The following is a 16,134-nucleotide window of genomic DNA, read 5'->3' on the forward strand; positions in this document are numbered from 1 at the left end:
GCCTGCACGGTGGTCTTTCTGACAGGCTGGGAAGCATAGCCTCCGGCCAGAAGCCAGAAACAGACACTTGGAGAGAGGGACAAAGGGAACAGGAATTTATGCTGAGCAGGGTGGCCGAATATACATATTTAATAAGTTTAAGGCGTCATGAATATTTATGAAAGGAGAAACGTGCATGCACAATTGAGCTTCATACCCATTCCTAGGTCCTGCATATAAAAAAATTGTGGCGTTAGCGTGATTCCAGGGTGGAGTTTTCAGCCCTCTGATGTCAAAAGGTAAAGCGGAGGACACGAAAACCCTTACTGTGCATCCTCTGTAGACTGGCCAGAACTACTCTGTGGTCTCTTATCAGGAAGAAATGCTTGTAGGTTGTTTCGTTGGAACTGCAGAATGGAGAGGCAGCAGTCAGGCAGTTGGTTGAGTTCAGTGGTGGGGTCTTTTGAAAGGCCTGGTTTCTGTTTAGGCCAAGCTTGTTCAACCTGCAACCCATGGGCCGCATGGGACGGCTTTGAATGTGGCCCAACACAAATTCATAAACTTTCTTAAAACACTATGATTTTTAATTTTTTATTTTTTTTAGCTCATCAGCTGTCGTTAGTGTTAGTATATTTTATGTGTGGTCAGAACAATTCTTCTTCCAGTGTGGCCCAGGGAAGCCAAGAGATTGGACACCCCTAAGTTAGCCCTTAGAGAATAATGCCTAATGGCATGATGATAATGGCAGTTGTCAAGGGAGGGAAGTATAATGAAGTGTATCTGACTGCCCATCCTGTTAGAACTGCCTAATGGTGGTTCTAATGGGTTCTCCTTGCCCAATGCCTAGACAGAACCAATTTATCAAGATGGGAATTACAATAGAGAAAGAGTTTAATTCATGCAGAGCCAGCTGTATGGGAAACCAGAATTTTATTATTACTCAAACCCATCTTACTGAAAACTCAGGGACTGGGGTTTTTAAGGATAATTTGGTAGGTAGGGGGCCAGAAGGTGGGGAGTGCTGATTGGTCAGGTTGGAGGCAAAATCATAGAATCATGACTCTTCAAAACTGTCCTCTTGCACCGAGTCACTTCCTAGGTGGGAGCCACAAGACCAGATGAGCCAGTTCGTTGATCTGGGTGGTGTCAGCTGATCCATCTAGTTCAGGGTTTGCAGAATATCTCAAGCATTGATCTTCAGTTTGACAATAATGGTATTACCTCCAGGAACAATTTGGGGAGGTTCCGAATTTTGCAGCCTCCAGCTGTGTGACTTCTAAACCTTAGTTTCTAATTTTTTTTTTTTTGGGATGGAGTTTCACTCTTGTTGCCCAGGCTGGAGTGCAATGTTGCAATCTCAGCTCACTGCAACTTCTGCCTCCTGGGTTCAAGTGATTCTCCTGCCTCAGCCTCCCTAGTAGCTGGGATTACAAGCATGCGCCACCACATCCGGCTAATTTTGTATTTTTAGTAGAAATGGGCTTTCACCATTTTGGTGAACTCCTGACCTCAGGTGATCCACCAACCTCGGCCTCCCAAAGTGCTGGGATTACAGGTGTGAGCCACCATCCTGGACAATTTCTAATTTTGTAGCTAATTTATTAGTCCTGCAAAGGTACACTAGTCCCCAGACAGGAGCGGGGTTTTGGGAAAGGTAAACTAAAAACTAAGTTAAACTATAAGCTGAGTTCCCGCCAGTGCTGTGGCTTATGCCTCTAATCCCAGCACTTTGGGAGGCTGAGGCAGGTGGATAGCTTCAGGAGTTCGAGACTAGCCTGGCAACATGGCAAAAGCTCTTCTCTACAAAAAAAAATTAGCCAGATGTGGTGGTGCATGCCTGTGGTCCCAGCTACTCGGGAGGCTGAGGCCAGAGGATAGCTTGAGCCTGGGAGGTGGAGGCTGCAGTGAGCTGAGATTGCACCACTGTACTCCAGCCTGAGTGACAGAGCGAGACCCTGTCTTAAAAAATAAATAAATAAATACAGTTTTTAAAAAGTTCTGAAGGATTATTTTCAGTAAGCTGTGAAATATCTTTGTGAAATGCACTGTTCTGACTCGAGATGCATTTCTATCTAAAGAATTTTGCTCCATTTGATGTAGTCAAAGAGTTTTTTTTACTGGACACTGGTGATTCACACCTTTTTTACTCTCCTGGTTTTTCTAGATTCTGTGATTAACACCTTTCTGTGTTTTAAAAACTTGAAGTATAACCTTTTAATTTTTTCTTAAATTACATAAATGCATACCTTTCTCATTTAAAATTTGGAATTGTAAATTTGGAAATACAGAAAAAGTTCCAGCCTGTTTGTTTATTTATTTGTTTTTGAGACAAGGTCTTGCTCTGTCACCCAGGCTGGAGTACAGTGGAATCATCATGGCTCACTGTACCCTTAACCTCTCAGGCTCAAGCAGCCCTGCCGCCTCCCCTTCCTGGGTAGCTGGGACTACAGGCGCATGCCACCATGCCTGGCTAATTTTTAAAATTTTTGTATAGAGATGAGGTCTTCCTATGTTGATCAGACTGGTCTCAAACTCCTGGGCTCTAGGGATACTCCCACCTTTGCCTCCCAAAGTGTTGGGCTTACAAGTGTAAGCCACTGCCCCTGGTCTCAAGTGTTTTAGTACTTGCCGTTAAATGATCATCATTCTTTATGTCTGGCATATTTTTGTATGATATAAACTTAGAAATTATAACTTATTTTTTATCTTAAATTGCATCTTGGATTGGATGCTTCCTAAGGTTACCTTATGCCCATTAGTAATAATTTCTGGTGACATTTTCAAATGTTGGCACACTCTGTTTATATTGTGGGAATTCTTTTTAGACAGGCATTTTGATTTTCCGATCCTTTTTCTTTCCTTCTTCCTAACTTTCATTTTGATGTTTTTTCTTTTTTTTTTTGAGGAAGAATAGCTTTTAGGCATTTAGGTTGGTGACATGTATTTGAATAGACTGAGATCTCCTATATATCTCATTATAATATCCATGGTTTTAGTTACAAATGAGAAACAATTTGAAGAGTTTTATGACCATGGTTGCATTTTTTCAGTTATTTTCAATGAATTGACATTTGTTTCTAGTTTCAACTTTGAAAAGATACGTAAGTGAGACTGATAAAAGACTAGAAAGCTTACTTAGTGGTGGAGAAAGTTGTCAAATATATGATACAGTTCCAAATAAAAATTATAGAATATTTTCTTTATAGTCGTCTGTTCTGTTACTGATACAGATTAAGACTAATACTGTTTTTCTTCTTAATTTTACAGAGTTAATAGAGTGGATACAACCTTGCTGAAGATGAAGAATATACAATATTGAGGATTTTTTTTCTTTTTTTTTTCAAGTCTTGATTTGTGGCTTACCTCAAGTTACCACTTTTCAGTCAAGTCTGTTTGTTTGCTTCTTCAGAAATGTTTTTTACAATCTCAAGAAAAAATATGTCCCAGAAATTGAGTTTACTGTTGCTTGTATTTGGACTCATTTGGGGATTGATGTTACTGCACTATACTTTTCAACAACCAAGACATCAAAGCAGTGTCAAGTTACGTGAGCAAATACTAGACTTAAGCAAAAGATATGTTAAAGCTCTAGCAGAGGAAAATAAGAACACAGTGGATGTCGAGAACGGTGCTTCTATGGCAGGATATGGTAAGATAATCATAGAGTATTTCTAATTTCCTCCAATCCCTGTTTAAAGATGGTTTTGGAAATTGAACTTATTACTTCATGCATAGGTCTTTGCAAAGTAATTTTTTCTTGACTTTTTATTATGAAAATTTCAAATGTACTGAAAAATAGAGATACTATGATAAATACATACATATTCATCATCCAGACTTAACAGTTATTAACATTTGGCAACATTTGTTTTATCTAATTGTTGAAGAATATTTAAACTATAGAAATTATGACATTTCACTGCTAGATATATATCGCTGAAAAAAATGTATGTTGGAGGCCAGGCGTGATGGCTCACGCCTGTAATCCCAGCACTTTGGGAGGCCGAGGCGGACGGATCACGAGGTCAGGAAATCGAGACCATCCTGGCTAACACGGTAAAACCCCGTCTCTACTGAAAATACAAAAACAAATTAGCCAGACATGGTGGCACGTGCTTGTAGTCCCAGCTACCTGGGAGGTTGAGGCAGGAGAATCATTTGAACCTGGGAGGCAGAGGTTGCAGTGAGCTGAGATCACGCCGCTGCACTCCATCCTGGGTGGTAGAGCAAGACTCCATCTCAAAAAAAAAAAAAAAAAAAAATGTATCTTGGGCTGGTGTTGATGGCTCACATCTGTAATCTCAGTACTTTGGGGGGCCAAGGTGGGAAGATTGCTGGAGCCCAGGAGTTTGAGACTAGCCTAGTAGCCTAGGCAACATAGTGAGACCACTACTAAAAATACAAACAAAAAATCAGCTGGGCGTGGTGGCAGGTGCCTGTAATCCCAGCTACTCGGGAGACTGAGGCAGGATGAGGCAAGAGAATCGCTTGAACCCAGGAGGCGGAGGTTGCGGTGAGTCGAGATCGTGCCACTGAATTCTAGCTTGGGTAACAGAGTTAGACTCCATCTCAAAAAAAAAAAAAAAAAAAAACAAAGAAAAAAGAAAAAAAAAATTAGCCAGGCATGGTGATACACACCTGTAGTCTTGGCTAGTCGGGAGGATGAGGTGGGAAGATGGCTTGAGCCCAAGAGGTCAAGGATACAGTGAGCCATGTCTGCACCACTGTACTCCAGCCTAGGCAAGAGAGTGAGACCTCATCTCTTAAGAAAAGTCTAAAAAAATGACCTTCTTGGACATAATACAATACCATTATCACACCTAGTTTATATTTAAATTTTCCTGATTATCCTGATATAAGCCATCAATTGTATAGCATTTATTATTTCCTAAGAAGCAGGTTTTGCCTATATATCTCCGGTATTGTTTATTGCTGTTCTCCCTTTCACATTACTGGGTCCTGTTGTGTTTTAAGTTTCTTATCATGACATGTTCTTCCTTTCCTTTAAGACTTAAAAAGGAGAGAGAACAGATAGTATGGTTCTGTCTGGAACAATGTATATACATGAATGTGTGGACATTTTCTCTATTTCAGTTTTGTTTGTTTAATTAAAAGTTATGGCTGGGCACAGTGGCTCACATCTGTAACCCCATCATTTTGGGAGGCTGAGGTAGGTGGATTGCTTGAGTTCAGGAGTTTGAGACCAGCCTGGGCAACATAGTGAAACCATTTCTCTACAGAAAATACAAAAGTTAGTGGGGCGTGGTGGCGCGCACTTGTAGTTCCAGCTACTTGGGAGGTTCAGGTGGGACAACTGCTTGAGCCTGGGAGGTTGAGGCTGCAGCAAGGTGTGATCACACGCCACTGCACTTAAGCCTGGGTGACAGAGTGAGACCCTGTCTCAAAAAAAAAAAGTGATACATGCATGTATTTAAATAATCAAAGTGTGTTATGATTCCTGTAATGAAAAAGGGCAGTTTTTTCTACTCCCAAAAGTCCTCAAATTTCCTGTTCTTTAGAGCCACCCATTTTAAATTCTTTCATCTCATTTTTTTGGTGATTATTTCTGCATCTAAATAATATGCTCTGTGAGCTCCTTTCCGATTTTTCAGTTATAGGTGTTATCTGTTAACTTCTCATTAAGCAAGGTGAGAGTTTAGCTTTCTTTCTCACTTAAAAATGCATTCCATCCACCCCCCAGGCTGTTGTCACATCCATATCCTTCTTATCCTTTCATTTTCCCTTCATAATTTTGTTTAGAATAATATTCAGTATTTATACTATTATGACCATGTTGATAGTATTCATTATTGAGCCATATAAAGGCATACCTCAGAGATACTGTGGATTCTGCTCCAAACCACACAATAAAGTGAATGTCACAATAAGCAAGTCACACAGATCTTTTGATTTCCCAGTGCATATAAAAGTTAAGTTTACACTATACTGTAATCTCTTAAGTGTGCAGTAGCATTATGTCTTAGAAAACAATGTACATACCTTAATTGAAAATACTTTATTGCTAAAATATGCCAAAAATCATCTGAGCCTTCAGCAAGTCATAATCCTTTTGCTGGTGGAGGGTCTTGCCTTGATGTCAAAGGTTACTGACTGATCAGTGTGGTGGTTACTGAAGGTTGGGGTGGCTGTGGCAATTTCATAAAATGAGACAATAATGAAGTTTGCCACATTGATGGACTCTTCATGAAAGATTTTTTTTGTAGCATGGATTATTTGATAGGATTTTACCTACGGTAGAACTTCTTTAAAAATTGGAGTCAGTCCACACAAATCCTACTGCTGCCTTGTCAATAAAGTTTACATAATATTCTAAATCCTTTGTTGTCATTTCAACAGTGTCCACAACATCTTCACCAGTAGATTCCATCTCAAAAAACTACTTTCTTTGCTCTTCCATAAGAGCAGCTCCTCATCTGTTCAAGTCTTATCATGAGATTGCAGCAATTCAGTCTCGTTTTCAGGCTCTACTTCTCATTCTGCAGTTACTTCTTCCACTGAAGTCTTGAACCCCTCAAAGTCATCCATGAGGGTTGGAATCACCTTCTAATTCATTCATTCATTCTTGTAAATGTTGACATTTTTACCTCCTTTTATGAATCATGAATATTATTAATGGCATCTAGAATAGTGAATCCTTTCCAGAAGGCTTTCAGTTTACTTTGTCTAGACCCATCAGCTCTGGCCTTATGGAATGTATTTCTTAAATAATAAGACTTAAAAGTCCAAATGACTCCTTTATCGATGGGCAGGAGAATGGATGTTGTGTTAGCAGCCATGAAAACATGAATCTCCTTGTACATCTTCAGAGCTGTTGGGTGACTGGGCGCATTGTCAAGGAGCAGTAATATTTTGAAAGGAATTGTTTTTTCTGAACAGTGGGTCTCAACAGTAGGTCTTAGTGGGCTTAAAATGTTCAGTAACTCATTCTGTAAACATATGTTGTCACCCAGGCTTTCTTGTTCCATTTATAGAGCACAGGCAGAATAGATTCAGCATAATTCATAAGGGCTCTAGGATTTTCAGCATGATAAATGAGCATTGGTTTCAACTTTAAGTCACCAGATGCATTACCCCCTAAGAAGAAAGTCAGCCTGTCATTTGAAGCTTTGAAGTCAGGCATTGACTTCTCACTAGCTATGAAAATCCTAGATGGCATCTTCTTCCTAGAGAAGAATGTTTGTCTACACTGAAAATTTGTTACTTAGTACAGCCACCTTCATCAATGATCTTAGCTAGGTCTTCTAGATAACTTACTGCAGGTTCTCCATTAGCGCTTGCTGCTTCACCTTGCACTTGAATCTTATGGAAATGGCTTTTTCCTTAAACCTCAAAAGCAACCTCTGCTAGCTTCCAACTCTTCTTCTGCAGGTTCCTAACCTCTCTTAGCCTTCAAAGAATTGAAGAGAGTTGGGGTCTTGCTCTGGATTAGGCTTTGGCTTAAGAGAATGTTGTGGCTGTTTTGATGTTTTATCCAGACCACTCAAACTTTCTTCATTTCAGCAGTAAAGCTGTTTTTCTTTCTTATTGTTCATGTGTTCCCTGGAGTAGCACTTTTAATTCTCTTCAAGAACTTTTCCTTTGCAGTCACAACTTGGCTGTTTGGCACAAGGCCTAGCTTTCAGCCTATCTCAGCTTTCGACATGCCTTCCTCACTAAATTTAATCATTTCTGGCTTTTAGTTTAAAGTGAGAGAAAAGGGACTCTTCCTTACACTTGAACACTTAGAAGCCATTGTAGGGTTATTAATTGGCCTAATTTCAATATTGTTATGTCTAAGGGAATAGGGAGGCCTGAAGAGAGGGAGAGAGACAGAGGAAAGGCCAGTGGATGCAGCAGTCAGAACACATGTAACATTTATGAATTAAGTCTGCTGTCTTATATAGATAGAATTCAAGGTGTCCCAAAACAGTTCCAATGGTAGCATCAGCAATTGCTGATCAGCTCACCATGGCAGATACAAGAATAATGAAAAAGTCTGAAATATGATGAGAATTACCAAAATGTGACAGAGACACAAAGTGAGCAGATATTGTTAGAAAGATGGCACCAATAGACTTGCTCCATGCAGAGTTGCTGCAAACATTCAGTTGTAAAAACACAATATCTGTAAAGTGAAGTGCAATAAAACAATGTATTCCTCTATTACATTATGGTTACTTTCCTATAAACTTTTTCACCCTAGAGTTTAATAAGTATCGATTTTTGCTTCTTTGCCTAGTTTTCTACTGCATCCCCCTACAGTTGTTTAAATATTCTCCTAGCATATTCAGACACATTAGGTATTTTAGCACTTTCTTTATATTGAAGAAATCTTTCCTGATGCCTTCCAATCAGCTCTGGCCTGGACTGTTTGCTCTCTAGGATTGCAGCAGTGAATTGTTTTAAGATCACAATTTGTCATCATCTTGTAGATTTCTTTTACTCCTCTTTTATATTGGATCTCCTATTTTCTAGAATGTTTAAGCTTCTTCTTTATTGGTTATCCCCTGATTTTAAGGGAACAGATCTTCTGGTAGGTTCCTGAGAAAGATGCAGATAGGTAAAAGTTTTGAATTCTTGTATATCTTGAAAAGATCTTTTTCCCCTCAACCCTCATGCTTCATTGTAAGTTTGGCTGGGTATAGAAATAATTTTCCTTGAGATGGAAATAATTTTCCTTGAGATTTTAAAGGCTCTGCTCTGTTCTGTTTTACTCCTCATCCCCCTAGGTTCCAGTGTTCTTTTTGAGAAGCTGATGCTCTTCTTTATCCTTTTTATGTGACTTAATTTTTGGAATCTTGTAAGGTCTGTGTCCCACACCATTCTAAAATTTCTCAATGATATGACTGGGTATGGGTCTCTTTCGTACATGTGTTGGGCCCTCAGTGGGACATCCTGCAATTTATGTCATTCAATTCTGGGATATTTTCTTAATTTATTAATTTGATTTCTATGTTTTTCATTCACTCTTTCTGGCATTCTGTTAATTCAGCATTTGGGCTCTCTGGACTGTTGTCCTCCAGTTTTCCCTTATTTATTTTCCATTTCTGTCTTTTTACTTCATTTTTTGAGACAATTTCCTTAGCTTAATTTCCAGATCTTTATGGAGTTTTTAATCTCATCTAATATTTTTAATTTCTAAGAGCTATCTTTTGGGCTGGGCGTGGTGGCTCACTCCTGTAATCCTAGCACTTTGGGAGGCTGGGCAGGTGGGTCACTTGAGGTTAGGAGTTCGAGACCAGCCTGGCTGACATGGTGAAACCCCATCTCTACTAAAAATATGAAAATTATCTGGACGTGGTGGCACACACCTGTAATCCTAGCTACTCGGGAGGCTGAGGCAGGAGAATCACTTGAATCCAGGAGACGGAGGTTGCAGCGAGCCAAGATTGCACCACTGCTCTCTAATCTGGGGAACAGAGTGAGATGCTGTCTCCAAAAAAAAAAAAGGAAAAGAAAAAAAAAGCTGTCTTTTGTTACATCTCTGAGGTTATCAATGGTAGCTTTTCTGAAGCATTTTTATATTTCTTCCACATATATCTGGTGATCCTTATTCTTTGTCTGTATTTGAGAAATGAGGCACTAAAAGGTTGATGGCAAATGCTGAGCTTTTGTGTGGTATTCACTATAGGATGATCTGGCTGGGACATTTCTTTGGGTATATCCTTAATATTTACAATGACTTCTCATACCAACTACCTGCAGTTAGGCCTGCAGTAAGGGCACAGTGCTCCACAAGACTGCCCTCACTTCAGACACCAGCCACTAGTTAGGGTATTCCCAGGCCACTTTCACTTCTGATCAAGTGGCTACAAATTTGTGGGTTATTACCTCCTTATGTTTGACAATTCACTAGATTGACCCGTAAAACTCACTGAAAAGTACTGTGCATCACTTTTGATATAAATACTTTATTTTCAATCTGTAATTGAATTTGTGGATGCAGAACCCACAGATACAGAGATCTAACTAAGGGACATGAAAATCCATGGATTTTGGTATCCGTGGTGGGTCCTAGAACCAATTCCCTACAGATACAGAGAGCCAAGTATACTTACTATTACAGTTTTAGTGTAGAAGAAGGATAGATGCTAGAGCCAGCCAAAGGGAGATACGCATAGGACAAGGTCTGGGAGGGTACGAGATGCAGTTTCTGTTGTCCTCTCTTCATAGAACCAGGACACATTACCCTCCTGGCATATCCAACACACATCAGTGTGTGATAATATGCAGAATATTGCCAACTAGGGAATCTCACCTGAACTTCAATGTACAGTTGTATTGGGGTCTCATTATGTAGGCATGATTGAATCATTGCCCACGTGGTTGAACTTAATCTCCACCCCTCCTCCCCTCCCTGGAAGTCAGCTGAAAACCCCCAACTCTCTAATCACATGGTTGTCCTTTCTGACATGGCCAGCTCCCCAACCCCCCATTCTGGGTCTTCCCATTAGCACAAAATATCTAGAGCCCCACTCTGAGTTGCCTCCTTAAGGTAAACTAACAGATGTGGTCCCAGGGGCCTACCATGACTAATAAAGACATTCGTCACTCAGGAAATTCCAGGCACTTAGTGGCTGCCTCCCAACAACTGGAGACAAAGATCAGCTAAATTTTTTTTTTTTTTTTTTAAATTTGAGACAGAGTCTTGCTCTGTTGTTCAGGCTGGAGTGCAGTGGTGCAATCTTGGCTCACTGCAACATCCACCTCCTGGGTTCAAGTGACTCTCCTGCCTCAGCCTCCCGAGAACCTGGGACTACAGGCATGCACCACCGCGCCCAGCTAATTTTTATGTTTTTTAGTAGAGATGAGGTTTTACCATGTTCAAGGCCAGGTTGGCCTTGAACTCCTGACCTCATGTGATCCACCTGCCTCCACCTCCCAGAGTGCTGGGATTACAGGGGTGAGCCACCGCGCTTGGCCTAAATTTTTTATTACACAGTATCAATGTATTTTATTCCTTTGAGATGATCTCTAATATCAGTATATTTAGGTCTCTCCTGTTGAGCTGGTCAGATACCCTGGAGAAGCACTTCCTGTCTGTTGCTGGAGAGTATAGGCCTGTAAGTGTTCTGGGATCTGAGTGAGAGAAAAAGGCTGGGCAAGGAAGAGTGATCTCAGCACTCACTACCTTCATTTACTCTTCCAGTTTCCAGTGTAAACCCAGGCCCTCAACTGCTCTATCCCCTTAAGAAAATACATCTCAGATCTTCTGCAGTGGGGGAGGTTTTGGAGTGGTGCACAGAATTTAAGGATGAAATTGCTTCATAGAAAATAGCTAATGCATGCTGGGCTTAATACCTACCTAGGTGATGGGTTGACAGGTGCAGCAAATCACCATGGCGCAGGTTTACCTATGTAACAAACCTGTACATCTGAAGAAACAGGAGTGTGGCGTGACCATAGGGAAGCAAAAGAACACAAGGAAGTATGCAACCATGAAGCGCATGCTTAAACTCAGAGATCAGAGGCTTAAAGAAAAGGATAGATTAAAACCTACAAAGAAAGAAGAAAAGGATCCCAGCGCGTTAAAGGAAAGAGAAGTTCCCCAACACCCTTCCTGCTTATTTTTCCAATGTAATGCACAGCTGGGCCCACCTTACTACATCCTTGTTGATACCAACTTTATTTATTTTTTCTTTTTTTTTAAAAAAATATATTTTTATTATACTTTAAGTTCTAGGGTACACGTGCACAATGTGCAGGTTTGTTACATATGTATATATGTACCATGTTGGTGTGCTGCACCCATTAACTTGTCATTTACATTAGGTATATCTCCTAATGCTATCCCTCCCCCCTCCCCCCACCCCACAACAGGCCCTGGTGTGTGATGTTCCCCTTCCTGTGTCCTAGTGTTCTCATTGTTCAGTTCTCACCTATGAGTGAGAACATGCGGTGTTTGGTTTTCTGTCCTTGTGATAGTTTGCTGAGAATGATGGTTTCCAGCTTCATCCATGTCCCTACAAAGGACATGAACTCATCCTTTTTTATGGCTGCATAGTATTCCATGGTGTATATGTGCCACATTTTCTTAATCCAGTCTATCATTGTTGGATATTTGGGTTGGTTCCAAGTCTTTGCTATTGTGAATAGTGCCGCAATAAACATACGTGTGCGTGTGTCTTTATAGCAGCATGATTTATAATCCTTTGGGTACATACCCAGTAATGGGATGGTTGGGTCAAATGGTATTTCTAGTTCTAGATCCCTGAGGAATCGCCACACTGCCTTCCACAATGGTTGAACTAGTTTACAGTCCCACCAACAGTGTAAAAGTGTTCCTATTTCTCCACATCCTCTCCAGCACCTGTTGTTTCCTGACTTTTTAATGATCGCCATTCTAACTGGTGTGAGATGGTATCTCATTGTGGTTTTGATTTGCATTTCTCTGATGGCCAGTGATGATGAGCATTTTTTCATGTGTCTGTTGGCTGCATAAATGTCTTCTTTTGAGAAATGTCTGTTCATATCCTTCACCCACTTGTTGATGGGGTTGTTTTTTTCTTGTAAATTTGTTTGAGTTCTTCGTGCATTCTGGATATTAGCCCTTTGTCAGATGAGTAGATTGCAAAAATTTTCTCCCATTTTGTAGGTTGCCTGTTCACTCTGATGGTAGTTTCTTTTGCTGTGCAGAAGCTCTTTAGTTTAATTAGATCCCATTTGTCAATTTTGGCTTTTGTTGCCATTGCTTTTGGTGTTTTAGACATGAAGTCCTTGCCCATGCCTATGTCCTGAATGGTATTGCCTAGGTTTTCTTCTAGGGTTTTTATGGTTTTAGGTCTAACATCTAAGTCTTTAATCCATCTTGAATTAATTTTTGTATAAGGTGTAAGGAAGGGATCCAGTTTCAGCTTTCTACATATGGCTAGCCAGTTTTCCCAGCACCATTTATTAAATAGGGAATCCTTTCCCCATTGCTTGTTTTTGTCAGGTTTGTCAAAGATCAGGTAGTTGTAGATGTGTAGTATTATTTCTGAGGGCTCTGTTCTGTTCTATTGGTATGTATCTCTGTTTTGGTACCAGTACCATGCTGTTTTGGTTACTGTAGTCTTGTAGTATAGTTTGAAGTCAGGTAGTGTGATGCCTCCAGCTTTGGTCTTTTGGCTTAGGATTGACTTGGCAATGCCGGCTCTTTTTTGGTTCCATATGAACTTTAAAGTAGTTTTTTCCAATTCTGTGAAGAAAGTCATTGGTAGCTTGATGGGGATGGCATTCAGTCTATAAATTACCTTGGGCAGTATGGCCATTTTCACGATATTGATTCTTCCTATCCATGAGCATGGAATGTTCTTCCATTTGTTTGTATCCTCTTTTATTTCGTTGAGCAGTGGTTTGTAGTTCTCCTTGAAGAGGTCCTTCACATCCCTTGTAAGTTGGATTCCTAGGTATTTTATTCTCTTTGAAGCAATTGTGAATGGGAGTTCACTCATGATTTGGCTCTCTGTTTGTGTGTTATTGGTGTATAAGAATGCTTGTGATTTTTGCACATTGATATTGTATCCTGAGACTTTACTGAAGTTGCTTATCACCTTAAGGAGATTTTGGGCTGAGATGATGGGGTTTTCTAGATATACAATCATGTCATCTGCAAACAGGGACAATTGGACTTCCTCTTTTCCTAATTGAATACTCTTTATTTCTTTCTCCTGCCTAATTGCCCTGGCCAGAACTTCCAACACTGTGTTGAATAGGAGTGGTGAGAGAGGTCATCCCTGTCTTGTGCCAGTTTTCAAAGGGAATGCTTCCAGTTTTTGCCCATTCAGTATGATATTGGCTGTGGGTTTGTCATAAATAGCTCTCATTATTTTGAGATAACGTTCCATCAGTACCTAGTTTATTGAGAGTTTTTAGCATGAAGGGCTCTTGAATTTTGTCAAGGGCCTTTTCTGCATCTATTGAGATAATCATGTGGTTTTTGTCTTTGGTTCTGTTTATATGCTGGATTATGTTCATTGATTTGAGTATGTTGAACCAGGCTTGCATCCCAGGGATGAAGCCCACTTGATCAAGGTGGATAAGCTTTTTGGTGTGCTGCTGGATTCGGTTTGCCAGTGTTTTATTGAGGATTTTTGCATGGTTGTTCATCAGGGATATTGGTCTAAAATTCTCTTTTTTTGTTGTGTCTCTGCCCGGCTTTGGTATCAGGATGATGCTGGCCTCATAAAATGAATTAGGGAGGATTCCCTCTTTTTCTATTGATTGGAATAGTTTCAGAAGGAATGGTACCAGCTCCTCCTTGTACCTCTGGTAGAATTCGGCTGTGAATCCATCTGGTCCTGGACTTTTTTTGGTTGGTAAGCTATTAATTATTGCCTCAATTTCAGAGCCTGTTATTGGTGTATTCAGAGATTCAGCTTCTTCCTGGTTTAGTCTTGGGAGGTTGTATATGTCAAGGAATTTATCCATTTCTTCTAGATTTTCTAGTTTATTTGTGTAGAGGTGTTTATAGTATTCTCTGGTGGTAGTTTGTATTTCTGTGGGATCAGTGGTGATCTCTCCTTTATCATTTTTTATTGCGTCTATTTGACTCTTCTCTGATAACAACTTTATCAACTTTTCCTTAAAAGCGAAACTGGATTTAGTGCAGTCAACGATGGACTGTCTGTATGCCAGGTGTATCCCTTGTATAACTGATTGTGTAATGGCTGAAATTGAGAAATTGGGGCAGAAGTATTGAGTGGCTCTAAGGATAGCCAAGGATCCAAGGTTTGTACTGTGTACACACAAAGGAACCTATGCAGATGACTGCTTAGTACAGAGAGTAGCTCAGCATAAATGTTACATTGTGGCCACAGTTGACCCTTAAGATTCCTGGAGTTCCTATCATGTACATTTCTAACCATAGATACAACATTGAATGGTTGCCAGATGATTACGGAGCCCCTCCATTCTAAATCTTACAAGACACAATTCCTCTGCCTTTCTGCAACCAATGTTCTCTTGTTGCGAGTTCATTACACATGCAGTAACATGAATTATTATTCTGTTGACCTGTTTGCTCTCCTGTGAGCTGAGGATGGTTAAATATGCTCACTCTTTTTTTTTTTTTTTTGAGATGAAGTTTTGCTCTTGTTGCCCAGGCTGGAGTGCAATGGCACAATCTTAGCTCACTGCAGCCTCTGCCTCCCGGGTTCAGGCGGTTCTCCTGCCTTAGCCTCCCAACTGGCTGGGATTGCAGGCTTGCACCACTATGCCCAGCTGATTTTTTTTTTTTTTTTTTTTTGGTATTTTTAGTAGAGACAAAAATTTTGTATTTTTACTACAGAAAAATATGCCTCAGCCTCCCAAGGTGCTGGGATTGCAGGCATGAGCCACTGTGCCTGGCCTGCTCACTTTTTGATGCTGTTTTGGAATTGATATTTTGTCTCATAAAAATTTTAGACCAGGCATGGTGGCTCATGCCTGTGGTACAGCACTTTGAGAGGCCGAGGTGGGCGGATCACCTGAGGTCAGGAGTTTGAGACCAGCCACGACAACATGGCGAAACCCCATCTGTACTAAGAATACAAAGTTGGCCAGGTGTGGCATTGCTTGCCTATAGTCCCTGCTGCTGTGGAGGCTGAGGCAGGAGAGTCACTTGAACCCAGAAGGCAGAGGTTGTGGTGGGCCGAAGTTGTGCCACTGCATTCCAGCCTAGGTGACAGAGTGAGACTGTCTCAAAAAAAAAAAAAAAAATTTAGTCATGGTCAAAGGGTACAAAATCTCAGACAGGAAGAATATGTTTTATACTTTATTGAGTTCTGTTGTACAGTGTGGTGCATATACTTAATAATGGGGTATTATACATTTCAAAATTGATGTTCTCATCACAGAAATATATTTGAAGTATTGGATATGTTAACTAGCTTGATTTAATTATTCCATATTGTATCCACAATTTATGACATCACTTCGTAACCCATAAATTTATACAATTATAAATTGTCGCTTTATAGTAAAAAATTTTTGTTGTATCTTTTTAGGAATAAAAAACCCCTGCACATCCTGCACATATATCCCAGAACTTTGCACCTAGTCCTTCTAGGTTTTTAGTCCTTTCTTTACCTCTGTTTTCAGTAGTACATGGTGTAAAATTTCTGGGACCTTTCGGGGTAGGATTCTGTGGAGAAAACAGGATTGCTTCTTGGCTTTTCTTACTTCTCATTAAAGATT

The 16,134-nt window shown here is 40.2% G+C and overlaps 1 protein-coding gene and 1 pseudogene across 11 annotated transcripts in view; both read left to right on the plus strand.

Annotated features, from left to right (window-relative positions):
* Nucleotides 1–16,134, plus strand: part of CCDC126 (coiled-coil domain containing 126) — a 44,827-nt gene that overhangs the window by 11,109 nt on the left and 17,584 nt on the right. For all 11 annotated transcript variants that reach the window (XM_016957168.4, XM_016945546.4, XM_016945547.4 and 8 more), the window contains one exon: nt 3,247–3,628. In XM_016957168.4, coding sequence (XP_016812657.1) covers nt 3,391–3,628 — 238 coding nt within the window. In that variant the 5' untranslated portion in view covers nt 3,247–3,390. The remainder of the gene's footprint in view (nt 1–3,246; nt 3,629–16,134) is intronic.
* Nucleotides 3,635–15,010, plus strand: LOC112209773 (rRNA-processing protein FCF1 homolog; annotated as a pseudogene).

This window comes from Pan troglodytes, chromosome 6 (assembly GCF_028858775.2).
Source record: "Pan troglodytes isolate AG18354 chromosome 6, NHGRI_mPanTro3-v2.0_pri, whole genome shotgun sequence".
NCBI lineage: Eukaryota > Metazoa > Chordata > Mammalia > Primates > Hominidae > Pan > Pan troglodytes.